Here is a 17,886-nt window from a genome sequence, read left to right as displayed (position 1 = left end):
ACTCAGACAAAGGCCAGAGCTAGCGGCCCAGAGTCACTCAATAGCTATTTACTGAAATGAAGGTAACACCCACAGAAATGTAAGTAAATACGAATATATGAAGCTGGCAAACTGTCTTATTCCACCCGATCTAAGGTCCATTTAGGGACACGGGTGGGGCTGTGGGTTAAACCACAGAGCCTAGGACTTGCCGATCAGAAGGTCAGCGGTTCGAATCCCCGCTGCCCTGGTTCGCCAGAAGCGGCTTAGTCATGCTGGCCACATGACCCAGAAGATGTACGCCGGCTCCCTCGGCCAATAAAGTGAGATGAGCACCGCAACCCCAGAGTCGGTCACGACTGGACCTAATGGTCAGGGGTCCCTTTACCTTTACCTTTTCAGGTCCATTTAATCCACTGCTGAATACTCTGACTAGCAATAACCTTTGATGGTCTTCAGCATAAACCTTTCCAGCAATGTTGCTTGAAATCTTTTAACACAAAATGCCAGGAGATACTTAGGTTTTTACTATATGCTATCCATGTCCTCTGTTATTGGGCGATGTCTACCTCCTTCCTTTAGGGATTGTCTCGATCATCCACACATTATTGAAACCATTGTTCACTCTGGACATTGGCTGCTGTTATGCAGAGGCATTAGGTTCTCCTAGATTTCATCACATGCTCAGTTCTGCATGCATTAATCATTCTAGACTTCACAAACAGCTTGTTACAAAGTACTAGAGCAGCAAGCAATGAAACATTTGAGAATCAACTGCTACTCTTTTCTCATGCATACTTTGATGTTTTGTTGCTAGAGAAGCAAGGTGAAGCCTCCACAGCAAATTGTCTTGTAGCCACCATAAATTGTTAGAACAGCCTACACTAGTCCTTTGACAGCTGTTAAAACAGTGGTACCTTGGTTCTCGAACTTAATCTGTTCCAGGAGTCCATTCGACTCCTGAAACTGTTCGAATACCAAGGCACGGCTTCCGATTGGCTGCAGGAGCTTCCTGCACTCAATTGGAAGCTGTGGAAGAAGCGTTGGATGTTCGGCTTTCGAAAAACGTTCACAAACTGGAACACTTACTTCCGAGTTTGCAGCGTTTAGGAGCCGATTTGTTCGGGAGCCAAGCCGTTTGGGAACCAAGGTACCACTGTAACTGGTTATTGTTCCTCCCCCTTTTCTACCCAGTTGAGTTCAAGTGAAAGAAGCAACTAGACTTCTGGTAATCGTATATCAGATGCATTAGTAATCCATAAATCCCCACTTGCCACTCTTTGCAGTGGGCTGTCTTGTGCTGCTAGCACAGGGTGTGGGAAGGAGCCAATAGGATTCTCAATGTGGCAGCCCACTGGTGGGAGCCAATAACAGATTCTGGCTGGAAGATGGGGGCGTTGCCTGAGGTAGACTGACAAGAGAACCTTTCTATAGGCCACTCCAAGGGTATAAATTGCAAGTACAACCACAGCAATTTCCTCACCCATGAACCCTCTAGAGAAGATACAACTGCCTGCAATCAAACATTTGCGCAAAACCATAATTACTCAGAAACAGAGCCCACCTTGGTCCTAGGTTCTCTTGTTTTGTTTTCATTAATTGAACAAAACATTCAGAACAAATAGCTTTTTAAAATAAAATTATATTTATGGTAACTATGGCACCTAGATACACTTAACACTGTCAATAATTTAGTACATCTTAAGCTGTTATTTTACTACGAGCAATATAGAACAGTGTGAATTAGAAGCAGAATAATACAACAGTTTGAACGTTAACATGAAAAAGATGGATATTTAATAAAGATATGAAGCTGAAATAAAATATACATTGAAAGAAATAGGTTTGTCTGCAGTTCTCTAAATCCATGTATAATGCGTACAATTTAAAACAAATTCAACATTTATTTATTTATTTATTGGTAAATATACAGTTTTAAGAATTATGAAATGTTGCTCATACCTATTTGTGTTAAACTAGTTAGTTTAAACACTGTGGGTAGAATTAAACATGCTCTTCCAGTCATTCCATCTGTACAAGCCTTCTGGCTACCAGATGGAATGATACCCCTCCCCCTTTCTCCATGTGCTGTTCTGGGGGTTCTTCTGACACCCCCTTCCCCAGTCAATTTTTTGGATCATGGGAGCAGGAGGTGAGGCAACGTTCCATTGCAGAAATGGGGCTAATGGGGTTCGTTATGTGAATCTTGTCCACTGTTTTGTAGAGATATCCTAAAGCACATATGAAAGATATATATATATGATGATGAAAACAGAGGATTAATCCTGCAAAGATGGATTGTTCAGGCTTCGAAACAGTGCCAGAAGGAGAAAGCGAAATGTACCGAAGCAACTTGCACTGAATTTGCCAGTGTCCTTAGGAATTCAAAAAACTGTATCATGTGAAAATTAAAGGTCCTTTGAAGAAGGTTTTCATAGGAAAGTTGTTACTCTGGTGAGTCTGTGCAACTCTAGGCCTGCCCTACTGTATGTCAAAGTGAATCAAGCTGCTTCAGGCAGAGGAATTTAGGTGGCTAGATGAAGGCAGGAACTGACTTTCAGAAATGTTGGCTCTAGTATCTGGAGCACCATTTGGCACTCTGCTCCAGAGAGCAAAATGTCTTGATCTAGAACAGAGTCTGGAAGCAATAAATTAGTGTTGGAATGAGTCCAAAAGGTAGATACAAAAACAATTACATTTCAGTAGATTTTTCGTGTCACTTCTATAAATCTATTCTAACTATTAGAAAATATACAGCCTGGTCCCATGAGTTGTGTCACTAGTACAAACATTTAAGGTGCAGTGCAGCAGATGCTGCACTGATGCAACAACATTGTCTATGGCTTGGCACCATGAGCTGATCCAAGGTTTTAATGGCTACATCAGCATATTTCAAGCTGCTGTGTTGGCAGCTGTGAGCCTCTCCAAATGTGGCACAACAGCACTGCATACAATTGCTAATTAGTGTTGAACAGGACAGACAAGAAGCATGATGGAGGCATGGTTGATGTATGGCAGGGAACAACTGAAAAATGTAGCACCACAAACAGAATTTCAGCCACCATGGGGTATGCAGTATTACGCAGTCCTCCATGCCACTGAGCTTTGATAGTAGCTTGTAGAGGCAACTGAGAGGCAGCAGAGCAAAATAGGCTTACATTAATTGCCAACCAATGCATTGCTTGTGACAGATGCCACAACAGCTATCGACCAGCGCAAACCACTCTGAGTGATATCACAGTGCTGATCTGTGTCAGTTCATTTTTGTCAGCTGCTAGGAAAGGCTTTGCAGTTAGTACTGTGAAAGATTGCGCTGCTGCTACCTGCAGCCGCAGGACTCCACTACCATGTCTTCATATTGTTTGTAGACTACATTATTAGCAGAGTCAATAAACAGGATGCTAATAGGACTCAGTCTTGTCGGAACACAACAAGTTGGAGGTGTCGACTCTGGGTCCATAGAGTTCATTAACGTTTGGATAACAGCATGATTGGTGGGTTCCAGATGGGACCGAAGAGGAAATTCGCAAAGTCCTTCACAATGATAAGCTTCATATTCAAGAGGGGCTATTATCCAGTCATCCCAGCCCATATCCTTAAAATTCACATGAAGTGCTTTTTTGCTGCATCTTGTCTTCAGATTCTTGTTGGGCCTCTTTCCTTGCCGAGTTGCTAGAGGAGCCCTTCTCTTTCTTCTCTGATTGAATAGGTATTCATAAACAGTTTTGTCATCCTGGCCAGATCTGGCTTTTATTTCATTGAAGAACAAGTCTCTTTTCTTTGTCCTACCAAATACTAAGAAGAGAGCTTTTTCATTGACTTGCCTCCCTGTTCTGTTAAATCCCACAGTCCTTAAATCAACAGGCCTTCCCCTTTCAAAAGCCTCCAGTTCAAAACACAAGTTAGCAGAGTTTTTAAAATTCCTAAAAAGCTTCCAAATGTCAAAGACTTCCCATTTTGCGGTATCTAAGATGTTGACTGTCCGAGAGTCCAAGAGGATGGATGCTTGCCTGCTTATGGAGCAACTGAATAGTTTCATTTGACATGTTTTCCCATGAGAAGTAGGCTTCCAGTTGTCAGAAGGTTTTTTCCTTAAAATACGCAGTTCTGCCCCCAGTAAGCCATCTTTTTCTAATGCACTGATATCAAAAATGTATTTCTGCTTTTTAACAGCTGGAGCACGGTCATCTAAAGAGAGAAAGAGGGAGAGATGTATGTATACTGAACAGAAATTTGTTCAAAATTTCAATTTCTCTTAATAACACACAATGACCTTCACTATTAGTTTGCAGCCTTGGGAATTATAAAACAATGCTATGGAAATGCTACAAGTTCATATTCCATGGAGATTTACTAAAACAACACTTCCAATTCAGACATAGAAATATTTCTGCATTATTTTAGTCTATGTTCTTGTCCCCCAAAGTTAATCCAACAGTACATTAAGGCTAATCAATAGGACTTAGTTTCCATTTGACTGCATTTGGTATTAAGATTCCAGACGGCAAATTTAATACATTTTTTTTTTGTACTTTTGGTGATTTATGTGCTGTCACTTGATTTAGCATTTGAAGGCATGCATTCTCTTTTATATACTATCTACCTATTGAGATACATAGAGAAAGTGTGTGTGAGAGAGTCTTTGTTGTCCATTAGCATGACACTTCCTTTAGTCTAGATAAAGTTGGGTTGCATCTCTTCTGAATCACTACACTTCTTTATATGACTTCAAAACTCTCAACATAAAATTGTATGATCCATTGACTGATCCAAGCTAAATTTACCAAGCATGGTTGCACAAATCATTCATTCCAATGGTGCTTGTGTCAGAAACCTGTGCACCCAACAGCACTGTCACTTGATCCACCCAGCATTCACAGGTTGCTGTGGGGCCCTGTGAGGGTCTAAGGAAGAATGTGGATGGACTTGGAGACATCACTGAAATATTAAATCTTCTGCTTATTTATTATAACAAGGTACATCTAAATTTGTTTGATTCATAACAACAGACAAACAACAAAATCAGAAAGGACTGACTGACTGACTGAAAATCAGAAAGACTCGAGAGTCTTCTTCCCCCCAAGTCTAACCCTTTAAAGTGGTATTTTAGCTGAAATGGACTAATTGGGTATTGTTTGCTGCAGCAGCTATACTGCCACCATACACTTTTAGTAGCATGTTCTGCAGGAAATAAAAGCATTTTATTTCACTGTAAAACAACAACAACAACATAATCCTAAAATTACTAATAAAAGCATGACCGTTTTGTTTGGTAACATACCAAAAAGCTGATGTGAAAAATGCTCTTTAAATCTATATTGCAAGGATGAAAATGCCTGGAGTCTGCCCAGATTTTTGGAAATACAGATCCCCTCTGCCCTTTAACTTCTGACATGGATTTCATACACTTGAAAGATAGGCAAACATTCTGTTTTCTTACCTTGCCCCTTGTCTATGAAGCTTGTAATTGTATTGGCAAGCCCAGTCTCTAGTTTTACGCTTCCATTAGCACCTTTCCGTTCTGCATCAGAAAGAGTCCTGTACAGGGAGAGCATGTATTCATGTGGGGTGATCGCAGGATGCCTGAACGCCTCCTTAGATTCCCTTTGGGCAATAGCTTCTTTAGTCTTTTTGGTTTTGAAGGAGCTGGCATCTGAATTGCTGGTGCCAGTTTTCTTCAGTGGGGCCTTGGGGCCAAAGTTCTGTAGCTTCGGGGTCACCGTCCTTATTCCCGATTGTCTGTTTGAAGATTGAACTCCTACCTTTTTGTCTGTGCTCCCTGCTTTGGAGAGAGTCTTCTTTGAGTCATCAGTCTTTGCCAAGAGAAGTCCGGCTTGCGCATTATTATTTTTTGCCCTAGACTTTGAATTCCCAGCACTATATCCATGGTTCCCCGTTCTAAATGTACCTGCCCTTGGCAAGGGGTTTCTCTCTTTTCCATCTATGTTTGACAATCCTAATTTGGATCCTGGATTGCCTTGACTTGCTTCAGCAGGACTCAGTGCTAAGGAAATGAAAACGAGGTAAAACCAGCTAAAGTGCCAAAGCAGTAGAGTAAGAAAGTGCAGGATTTTCATCCTCTGGTCTTCCTTTGAATGCCACCAAAGAAAAAATCAGAAAAGGTTCCTCCAGTTTGGCATAAGAAAACATGAAAAAAATTAAGAACCAAAGTCAGCAGAAAGCGTTTTATTTTAAGCTTAAAGCACTTTAAATCTACTTGTTTAATATTTGTATCCAGTCCCATAGTGGAAATGCTAATTTAGTCAATTTGGTCTTCTCCTGGTTTCTGCTAGCAGCTTGTTCTTGAAAAGAGAAAGTTTACCAACCCCCTTTCTTCTGTAAAAGTGACTAAAAACTTGAAGGACTCTTGTTTAAATCGGAGAGGGTTTTTTTTCCAAGAAGGAAGAATGGCGTAATGCTGCCTCTGTATTAAAAGGTTTTTTAAAAAGTTTTGAATCCCTTCCAGTGAAAATATTTCACACACAGAAACCTGCAGGTGCTCAGAAATCTTTTACAAACCTGAACTCAGGAATTGGAAGCGGAATTCCAACAAAAACCTATTTAATTACTCTCTGATGTCATGCTGTCTAAACTAATTTAAGTGTGATATATTTCTTTTAAAAAGTCTTCTTTGCCCTTTCCATTAGCATGAGTCATACTCTGCTTCGTGTAAAACAACTCTGTAGGACCCAAACTCTATAGAATATGCAATTTAAAGTGGCAACTTGTTGCCTCTTTTAGCCTTAAATGAACTTCTCATTTTAAACAAGACAAAGCCGTGTAAGAGAAAAAGTAGAAGCCTTTAACAAAATCAGTTGGAATAAATGCATTAAAGCATGCTCTAATTCACAGAGATGTTTTATAAAGTTCTTCTGAACATAGACGCTGAACTTTATTAGCAGCAATTTCCTTCTGTCACTGGGTGATGAAAGGATGAGAGTTAACAAGAGTATTAACAAAATAAACTCTTCTTTAATAAGCACGTTAAAACATTTATTATGACATATTTTTAAAAGTCTTTAAGAAATTAAGCAAAATCTCATGTGATGCCCGGCTAAGGGAATATTTGCTAGCGCTGCATAAAGCTTTTTAGAGTCTTTTATTTAACTGGCTCTCTTTACCAGGATTAGTCAATGTTTAAGCAGCAGTGTCCCCTGCAGGAACCTAGAGCTCCTGTGAAAGAAAAGACAGCTTGTTTAAATAGTTCAGTATAAATGTGATATTTTACAGAAAAATTAAAAATTGCTATTACAAAACAGACTGCTGGAACTGTGAAGGTACTATATATCATAAATACCTTTATATGTGGAATGAAGCTTTCTTGCTGCATTGATTCCAGAAAACAGGATATAAACTTTGGGAAAGCAGACCGTGAATTGGGCAAATAATGTCTTCTAGATTGTAACAAAAACAGGTGAGCTTTGCTGAGCAATGTCTTCTGCATGAAGAGCATCCCAAATCTTTAATCTTGTACATGTTGCTCAACAAAATTTGGCCCCAAGATGAATTCTGCTGCATAGGGAATGTTTCAGGGGCTTCTTGTCCACCTGTGCACCACAACCTACATCACCTGCTGAAATATGCCCAGAAGTTATGACTGCTTTGTCCAATGCTTATTTTTGTTCCTATTTATTTATTTACTTTAGATGGAGGAAATGTCTGATTGGGGCTGTGTCCACATTAGGCATTCATATGCACCTGGGTCACTGTTTCCCTGTGTATATTTTCTATGCATGCAAATGTGAGCGCTTTTGGTTTTAAACCTCTGAAATCTCTCTCAGTGTTTCCCATCCACATCAGTTGGTGGTGTTTGATGGGATTTATTCACAGAGTGTGTTGCTGTCTCCTCCTCTTGATTAGGACTCCACCACCCACCATCTTTTCCAGGAATCTGTGGTCCACTGTAGACATGTGCACAGATATTATTTACCTTAATTGAAGATGAAATTATAGGTTTTTTGAGTTACCAAATTTGTGCAAAAGAGCAGGCAAGTAAAAAAAAAGTGTGTGTCGCTCCAAAATGAAAACAGAACGGAAGAAGTGTGGCAATAGATGGCACACAGTGAAACATCACCATGTATGTAAACAAACTTGCCCATGCAATGTACACAATGTGCTTCAGTGCCTTCACAGTTGGGTCACATGGGATTTTATATTGGATTTTATTCCCTTATCAGATGATTAGCATATCGGGAAAATCCGAATGGGGGGCAGGGAGGAGCTCAGGGTAGCATTCGAATGAGGAGAATGTCATTTGTCAGACAAAAATACAGAGGCACAAACAGCTTCAAATCCACATTAAATTTCAGTGTGTAAACAATTACAATCCCATATATACTTATCTAATGCATATATACAGGGTGATTCATAATGAAGTATACAGTTTCCATTTACTATGAATGGAAACTGTATACTTCATTATGAATCACCCTGTATATATATTATTGTTAACTCTTGTAATAATATAGTAGACCTTTTTCTTTTTTCACTTTTTCTTTTTATGTTGTTCAATTAAAACTGTTCTTTACAAATATTGTTAAAAAAAAATAAACTCCAGTATGAATAAGTCCTGGATCTTCCGTTAACCTTAAGGCACAAAACAAAACAAAAAACTGTGTGTGTTGCTCCAAGTCAGGCAAAAAACAAAACAAAATTCAAAGCAGAGCTGTGGATTACTGATTTGATTGGGGAAGCAGGCTGGAGAGGGTTAACCCTTCTCTACTATGCCATCCCAACTCCAAAAAAAAAAATGCCCTCTAAAGCTGTTATTAGGATGGCAATTACTGATGCACCTTGGCACTACAGACATTGCTGTTAAGTCTCCCAGTTGCTGCAGAAACACCACAGCTTTGACACATGTAGTCAAGTTTTTAAATTCAGAATAATTACAATATTTCTCCTGTATATGTCAGAAAAGTGACTTGTTTCTATTAGAAAAAGGAATGAGCCCCACCAGCTCAGAGAAAATAAAAAATAAAGGAGGTGTTAATTGGGGTTGAGGGTGTCATTTGATCCCTAAACCATTTTTTCCTGCCAACAGTTGGTTTTGACCATGACCAGAAGCAGAAATGTTTAAAGAAAGTACTACTTCAAACATTAATTTTCTTACTAACTGTGCTCTAATAGCCTGAGCAAGCTGCATGATCTCCATTGTACAAATAGAGATTGCCGTCCTCAAACCACTAATGAGTGCTATAGTTTTTTATGCTGACGCAGCTGTTTGGGGAATGAGCAGTTCTTTAGAAGTTGAAGCACAGGGAATTTCAGCAGTTTGACAAAGAACACGTGAGGTGCAGTGTTAGAAACTCAGATATATAAGCTAGGCACCAAAGCTCCTTAAACCAGGCTTACTGTCATCAAAACGGAACGTCTAGTTGCCATTTTTATGCCAGAAGGCCCAAAAGTCGTCTTTTTCAATGACTTTTTGGTTCCTGACATTCATTCTGATTGTGCAAATAAAATATAAAGAATAGAATTCTACAGGATATGTTGCTAGTGTGTGAAAACAGTCAAGATCCAAGGATCCCCAGGCATGCAGCTCCAGATGGTGGAGACGTCAGGCACCATTCTGACACCCGGGCATCTTCACTTGGTCACAAGTAGCCGATATCCAGCTGCAAAATGTGCCTAGCGCCTGGCGAATTTTGAGCGCTGGTGATGAGAAAGAAAAGCCTGAAGTAGGGTATATACAGTTATCCTGACTCCCCAAGGCAAGGCATTTCCCAATCTCCTCATTTTACCAGATTTTAATATGAAAACTTACTATATTTTCAGATGAACAATGTAGACTTGCTTGGGCTCAAGAGACTTTAAAGTCAGACACAGGCAGAGGGTACAGAGGAAGGAGAGGAAGATGGAGACAAGGGTAATAGGAAGAATATGCACTTAGGATTGGTTTAAGTGGAACAGGAATGGAAAACCCGTGACCTCCGGATCTTGTTGGACTCCATCAGCCAATGGTCAGGAATGGTAGGAGTTGTAGTTCGGAAACCTTTTCAGGGCTGCAGGTTCCCCACCTGTAGAGGATGAGGCCTAAGGGGTTCTACTATTATATGAGGACATACCCCTCATCCTAGTGTTGGGCTGGACCCTGCCCCCTTTAAATGCAGGGTTTTTTAATACTTGGAAAGTTTGAAATGGCTAGGATAAAAAAAACCCCACATTTAAGGTGGCGAAACATTGGAGTGAGGATGTCCCCATATTAATGGGGAGACTGGCTGGTGCAAATCCACATATTCCTTCAGTGTGGATAAGCCCTTCAGTCTAATCTCCAGTTAAGACTTTTGGACTGCTTGCTAGAGGCCAAACCCTAGGATCTCTCATGAGTACTTTACAAGGGTCAACCCAGTTGTTAGTTTCCCAGCATTCAGTCTGCTGGATTTTTGCCATTCTCAGTCCAGCACACCAACTATCCTCCTCATTCTGCTGAGAGAATTGACTATGTATGTTTCCAGTCGGGGTCTTACTCTGCAAATGGGTTGTTGAGACGTTGTAAACAGGCAACAAATTTGTCTTGATTGGATTTTCTGTGGGAAGAGTAAATCTAGAGGGGAAAATATGGCTGGTGTTTTGATGCCAATGATGTGGCTACTGCAAAAACAAACAAACACACCAAAACAAAAACAAAAACTTGCATGCATGAGGTGCACTGATCCCACAATAAATGTGTCTGGAAGCATTCTATGGTAGCATAACAAATTCTTATTGTATGTCCATGGTATTACTGGTAGGTACCTCGCTCATTTTTTTCACCTACCTAGCTGTGCAATTTGAAACAATTTCCATGCTCTGTTTCCCCCTTCTTCGTTTCAGAGGCTGTGTGCTTTCTGAACCAGTGCTTGGGTACAAAACTCTAGCCATTAAATTCCCTCCCTGGCTATCTCCAGCACAAAAGCTTGTTCCTGGGTAACTAGGCAATTCCACCCATTAAGTGGGAATAAGTCTCATTAGAGCTGTTTAGTGCTGTTACAGCAAAACCTTCAGTTTCATTAGCTATACGGACAGAAACTCTTCATGATAGGAGCTGTCCATAAATTGTACAAGCAGAAAGTGGAGGCCGAGGGACTGCCTAGATGTATGCCAAATATATGCCACAGCAGGCTATGGCGCCCAAGAATGATTGCAAACTTTTAGAATGTCTCACTATATGGAATATCCTGGCGTAACCTTAGCTATGGCAGGGCTTGAGCTTCACTAAAGTAAACAGAAAAGTGAAGAAAGAATAGTGTGTTTCAGTGTCAAGAGGCTTAGCAAATATATGCAGGCAATGTACTCAGACTGCAACAGTACTCCGGAGGGAGCAGTTTTAAAAATGGTTCCTATCTACAAATCACTGCTCTTCAGACCTAATGTTTAGCTAGTTTCAGAGAGAAAAATCCCTTTGCTAACCTAGGAAGCCACCATATGATATAGTTTAAGCCGTCACAAAAAGACATATGGCCAACCATCTTCTTTGGAAGGAAATAATAAGTTGTACAGCACTAGAATGACACACTCTCTGCTTTGTAATAAAGCTAAGAAAACGTTCTCTGCAGGATTCTAAAGAACTACAACTTGGGTTTCATGCTCCCCAACTACTGGGAACACCTGCTGAAGTAGCCACTGATGTGAGTTTTATGCCATAGTTGAGAGGTAGCCCTTTATGACCAAGGAACCAAAAGGCTGCAAATACATTTTCTAAAATGTGCTCTCATAGTGGAGGCCCCTCAAGGGTACAGTATGGATACTGACAGCTTCTGTGAGTTGTTACAAGAGACCTGAGGAAGAAAGGGGCCTCTAAGGGGCATGGATACTGTGGGCTTCTTTGGCATTCACAAAAAAGGTTACCAATAATTTCTGTCCCTTTAAATAATAGAAACCAGATGTTGCTGTTGGCAGTGTCTAACAAATGACATTTCTAACAATTGGAAAGCAGAGTCCAAGGTCTCCAGCTTCTTGGGCTTATAAATCAATAACATTAGTGTCTTAATGCAAACAGAAGCATAAGAATCTGAAGAAGCAAGTGGCTGAGTACAATAATCCAAGGCATGGAAACTTGGAGACAGAATCATGTGATTTGCTTGTCTGCAGCAGCGCCAGAACGTTATAGAAACAAGCTGCAACCAGTCTACAGAAATCATGAGTGTATCCAACAGAATTTATGCTAGATCTGAAGCACATGCAACAATCTTCTACATCTTTGAGCCAAAGTTAACATTAACTGAATATTTTCCTGATCAGTTCCATGTGGTTTTTCTTCTGAAATCAGTACTAACTTGAGAAATTATATTTTATTATTAGGTTTTTTTTAATGCTTCATATGAAAAAACAAGAGTTCCAAAAAACTCTAAAGGAATGGATTCATAATTTCAGCAGGGCAAAACACAGATAGTACTTATGTAGTAGGACAGATGTGTGGCAGAAGAAATTTTACATTTTTAAGGAAGAGACTTTTCAGGAAAAATAATACAGTAGTATCTTGGTTTGCAACTGCTTTGGATTACAACCATTTTGGATTACAACCACGTCAAACCCGGAAGTGCGTGTCCCCTTTTTTGGGGGATTACAACCAATTTTTTTTGGAAGGCCCCATTGGCAAAAGTGTGCCTTGGGTTACAACCTGTTTTGGTTTACAACCAGACCTCTGGAACCGATTATGGTTGTAAACCAAGGTACCACTGTATGATGGAAGAAGTCTTTGGAGCCTGACAGAAACTGTTTGCAGTGAATGGGAGGCTGATACCACTACTGTATTTATTTGGAAAGAAGTTCAGCTGAAATAAAGTTGTCTGCCGGTGAACAGGTTTAGGCTTTGCCATGTCTGAAGTCTGGTATGGTCAACTGTAGAGGCACTAAGATGGCAATTATTATATGGATGCTGAAAGGCAAGGCCTGTTGGTCGAGTAAAGAACTGCTCAGCTTTGAAATTTCAACAGTGTTCATACATTTTGAACCTTTGGCACAATCAAGTTTTTAACGGTACTTCTTTAAAACAAACCATGAAACTGGAGATTCTCAGGTGCTGAATTCTTCATATATACCAAATTCTGTGCTTAAGTAGTATGATTCACAAGAGGGGTTCATATGAACACCCGTGTGCTGACAGAGCAAGCAGTTGTTCAGCCAGTGTGAAAGGCCCTACAGGCATACCTTCTTATACATAGAATGCTTCTAGTATAACTTCCCATTTTATGTCTGTGTTAATTAACTTGGAATAACTACCCCAGTTCTGTTTTCACAATCCCTAAAGAGATTAGAATCAGTACTCGTAAAAGTAGTTTATATTATTATTATTATTCATTGTACATGTTAATTACATGCTGTCAGGGCAGGTTACAAAAAACGATCAGAACTGCTAAATGCTACCAAAATACACATTTACAGCAACCAATTCACAGGAGATAATTTACAACTCAGCTATCAGGTCAATTCCAACAGAGGTACTGAGAGCAACTAACATGTTATTGGGCACAGCTCGAATCTGGGCACTGAAATTTCTGCGTTCTTACACCTGACACCATAATCCTAATCAACCTCTTTTGGAAATGTGTCCTATTACTTTTCAATGAGACTTACTTCTAAGCAAGCATGTAACCTGATTCAAAGGCCTAAAGTGACAATTCTATTTTTTTTTTTCAAATGATATTTATTAGTTTCAAATAATACACAAAAACCAAGAAATAGAAAAAAAGAGCAAAAAAGAAAAGACAATTTTTTTTAAAAAAAAAAAACGTTCAACATTTAGAATCCTAAAGTGACAATTCTAATCCCATTTACCTAAAAGCAAGCTCCATTAGCATTCAATAAAACATAATTTCTGGGGTGTTAGGATTGCATTGTTCCTCTCCAGTTAAGACTGCTGCCTCATCCAGCTGATCCTGGGTCCCTATTGAAAGCAGGGAGACATCCTACCATGGTACTTGCATAAACCCCATTTCATGACTCAGATTTTGGCAACCTTAAAGGTATTATCTGGGAGCATATGTGATTGTTTTACATGTTTTAAATATGTTAACTTGTTTTAACTGCCTCATGTTGGGGAAAAGGTGGGGCATAAATGTTGTTGTTTAGTCGTTTAGTCGTGTCCGACTCTTCGTGACCCCATGGACCAGAGCACGCCAGGCACTCCTGTCCTCCACTGCCTCATGTTTGTAGCTTCGAGAACGCTGTCCAACCATCTCGTCCTCTGTCGTCCCCTTCTTCTTATGCCCTCAATCTTTCCCAACATCAGGGTCTTTTCCAGGGATTCCATTTATTTATATTAGTATAAATAAATATATACTAATAATAGTAATAAGGTAAATAAGTAAACAACGTGAAAGAGAACCCCTCTGTATTTTGAGCACAGGTTTGTAGCCTATCTTATGGAGAGCTTCTGTGGGCTTAAGAGTCTAACTCCGCATAGGAATGAGCTGTCCCTCGGGACGAACCAGACGCTTATGTACCCCAAACTGCGAACAGCGGGGTCAGCGCTTGCCCAGACTTCCCGACGCGGCCTGGACGGCCTTCGGGGCGCTGTGTACGTGAACTGGCGGCGGCGAGAAGCCGAGATCTGAGGGCCCAAACGGCAAGCGCTCCACCACCGCCAAGGGTGCTTGTGTTTCGCTGGAAGGGTTGCCGTGAGAGGCCTAGCCTCGTCGCTCAGGAAATAAACCGCGCAGCTCGAACTTCCGAAAAGCCACTGCTATTGCCTCGCGCTATTCCGCTCCCCCCCGCCGCCGCCTTTCCTGCCGGCGGCATTGGCTACTGGGAGTCGGAGCTTCGCACTAGGCCTGTCCTGCCTGTGGGGATAATGTACCAGGCCTAGACAGTCCCCTTCATGGGCTCACAGGGGGAACGTGCGCCCTCATACGCCCGGGCAGCCAAGAGTCTCTTAACTGTGGAAAAGCGGGGCGGCACAAACGAGTCGCTTGCCCGCTTCCACTAAGCGAGCGAGCAGGCGGGTTTCCGTTGCCGGAGCGGAGAGAAGAAATGTAATAGGACTCCGGCGGCCCCCTTTCCCCGCCCACGAAAGCCTGCAGGCGGCAGCGGAAAGGAAGTTTCACCATCTCTGTGGAGGTGAGCATCCCAGGTGCACGTTGAGGCGTGCTCAGGTGAGGGCGGGGAGGCTTGCTTGCTGTTATATACTAGGCAGGGCAGAACAGGTGAGGGATAACGTGCTGCTATTGAGAATTATAACGGAGTGCCATCACTTCGCTCCGCCTCCGCTTCTGAGCCCAACCCGTTTGCAGAAAGGGAAACTACAGTTTGCGATCTTCCCGGACTCTGGATTGGAAGAATCTGCCATTAATAGAGGACACCCCCCCACACACACAACCGCCTCAAAATTCGTGCAGATATATGTGGCTGCTTACTGTTGTTGCAAACTCAAAAGTCCTAAGGTTAAAAATGCTAAGCACTTGCAAGTAAGCCCCATTGGAATCAACGGAACTTGTTTTTGAATAAGCAGGCGTGAGATAGTGCCAATCTGCATTACAAGATTGTTGTAAATAGACTTGAGGAGCATTAGGTTAGGGAAAGTACCAGAGAGGCAATTTCCAGCAAGTAAAACGCTTGGAAATCCATTATACTTTCAAATAAATGCACAGAGGAATAGGTTATGGACTCTGCACCATGAAAGCTTGGGTCTTGATAAGTTTGTAAGTGCCATAAGACAAAAAAAGTTGTTTTTTGCTTCCACAGACTAACATGGCTAGGATGTATAATGTTATTCACTGTAAAGTTGAGATGGATAGTTATCTTGTCAAGGACAAGTGGTGAGAAAAGAGAATTAATATTTGTGCTTTTCACACGTGGAATTCTGGCATAGATTTAGTTTGGTGTTGGAATTCGTACTTATTCCACGTGCATGTGTGACAATCCTGCATGTTGTGATTTGCTACTATACAGAATGGACTGTAGGAATTTGTTTCAGAATATTGACAGAGTTGTGCAAAATCATAGATTATTGACAAACCATAACGTTATATTGAAATTACAATTTCTAAAAATGCAGACTGATGCATTTACTTGAGAATAAGCAGCATAGCGGGAATTGTTTTTGAAAACAAACAAACATAGGATCATACTTCCTTTTTAAGAAAAATGTATTGGATCAGTTGATGCAAAGATTTCCATTTGAAATGTATTAGGCACATTTTTGCTTTTACTCAATCATATTAAAACTTTAAAATGTCAGCTTGAGGTTGGTCTCTTGCATCTTCACCTGCTTTTTCTTGACTCTGTAACACACCGCTTTATGGTTTGTTTGTGTGTTTTTTGGTAATATCCCCATTCCCATAAAATATGACTAAAAAATGGCTTGACAAATGTCATAACTAATGCTTTTTCATTCTTTATACAGAATGGAAGCCTGCAACAAGACTGTGGAAATGGCTTTCCAGCTAACAACATTTATTTTTCTTCTGTTGGAAACAAAGCAAATTATTTCCCATCTTTGGGCATTTTTCCTTTTGAGGAAGTAGAGCCATCAGGGCCATCTTGTCTGCTAGATTAATTAAACCAGTCTTGCTTCTTTCTGCTTTGACCTTTAGATGGAAGGAGACCAAGCAGCAAGCAGTATGAAAACACAGACAGTTCACTTACTTCCAGAAGAGCAACTAGTGGCACTACATCACCAGATGGTGGAAAATCAGGCATCCTATCAACACAGACTACAGAATTCCCAGGAGGCACAGCATAGGCAGGCAGTACTTGTACAAAAGTTACAGGCAAAGGTAAAACCAGTATATTTCTAGTGATATCTGAAACAAGGAGATGATGAATTTTGAGTAGAGAGCTGTTGGTGGATGGAAGAAGGGTACATTACAAGACAGGAAAATTGGTTTCCAGGTGGAGAAATCGAAACTAGAAACAGAACTGTTAGAACCCAATACTAAGAATTTATCAAGAATGTATAATTTGCTGTTGAAGTGGAATACAATAGATGAGACAGTGAAGTCAGCTATGGTCAAATGGGCACAGGACATAGGTCATGACATTATGTTTGCTGACTGGGAGCAGTTATGGACCACAGGTATTAAATTCACGGCATGTAATGCCTTACGAGAAAACATTATGAAAATGATTTATAGGTGGTACATGACCCCAGTCAAGCTTGCGAAGATTTATCATTTGCCCAATAATAAATGTTGGAAATGTAAAGAGACTGAAGGTACCTTTTTCCACCTTTGGTGGACCTGCCCAAAGATTAAGGCCTTCTGGGAAATGATTTATAATGAAATTAAGAAAGTGCTTAAGTGCACCTTTAACAAGAAACCAGAGGCATTTCTCTTGGGTATGGTCGGCCAGCTGGTGCCGAAGAAGGATAAGAATTTCTTTTTGTACGCTACCACGGCAGCAAGGATTCTCCTAGCAAAGTATTGGAAGACACAAGAGCTACCCACGCTGGAGGAATGGCAGGCGAAAGTGATTGACTTTATGGGACTGGCAGAAATGACCGGCAGAATCCGCGACCAAGAGAAAGAGACTGTGGAAGAAGATTGGAAGAAGTTTAAAATATATCTTAAGAGTTACTATAAAATTGAGGAGTGCTAAAATGCAGAGGGAGAGGAAGACGTAGAATTGCAGCGATAAATTGTGTTAAGTTTAGGGTGAAATTGAAAAGGAGAATGAATTTATATTTAATTGGCTAAGAAGGGTTGCTGAACAATTGCTTAAAATAAAGGATGCAAAAAGGGGAAGGTATGGGGAAGTCCGGGAAAAGAGGCTTATGGAAATGAGGTAAAGAAAGTATGACTTTTTATGTTTGTTTTTATGTTGTTTTTGTGTTTGTTAAAAATTTGGAAATTAATAAAATTTTATTTAAAAAAAAGGAAGAAGGGTACATTAAGAATAAAGTGCTTGCTTGAAAACAAATTTCCTTCTGTTCTTCTAAATATACATTTTGGGCATAGAACCTTTTTCCTGACTTGGCAAATTGCTCAGTTC

The 17,886-nt window shown here is 40.5% G+C and overlaps 2 protein-coding genes across 10 annotated transcripts in view; one reads left to right on the top strand and one right to left on the bottom strand.

Annotated features, from left to right (window-relative positions):
* Positions 1-17,886, top strand: part of CEP250 (centrosomal protein 250) — a 138,703-nt gene that overhangs the window by 82,296 nt on the left and 38,521 nt on the right. For 4 of the 9 annotated variants that reach the window (XM_079978707.1, XM_079978705.1, XM_079978706.1 and 1 more), the window contains exon 4: positions 16,491-16,673. In XM_079978707.1, coding sequence (XP_079834833.1) covers positions 16,491-16,673 — 183 coding nt within the window. Of the gene's footprint in view, positions 1-13,702; positions 13,923-14,229; positions 15,051-15,080; positions 15,102-15,639; positions 15,714-16,490; positions 16,674-17,886 lie in introns of those variants that run through there. The other 5 variants (XM_079978711.1, XM_079978708.1, XM_079978709.1 and 2 more) reach the window with 5 other exon arrangements.
* On the bottom strand, positions 1,606-7,030 carry GDF5 (growth differentiation factor 5). The gene is made up of 2 exons (XM_079980716.1): positions 5,420-7,030; positions 1,606-4,167 (listed from the first exon to the last, which is right to left on the bottom strand). Exons 1-2 carry the CDS (start codon positions 6,054-6,056, stop codon positions 3,299-3,301), a joined length of 1,506 nt encoding a protein of 501 aa, XP_079836842.1. The 5' UTR covers positions 6,057-7,030; the 3' UTR covers positions 1,606-3,298.

This window comes from Podarcis cretensis (assembly GCF_951804945.1).
Source record: "Podarcis cretensis genome assembly, chromosome: 6".
Classification (NCBI taxonomy): Eukaryota; Metazoa; Chordata; class Lepidosauria; order Squamata; family Lacertidae; genus Podarcis; species Podarcis cretensis.
This window is presented reverse-complemented; position numbering and strand designations above follow the sequence as displayed.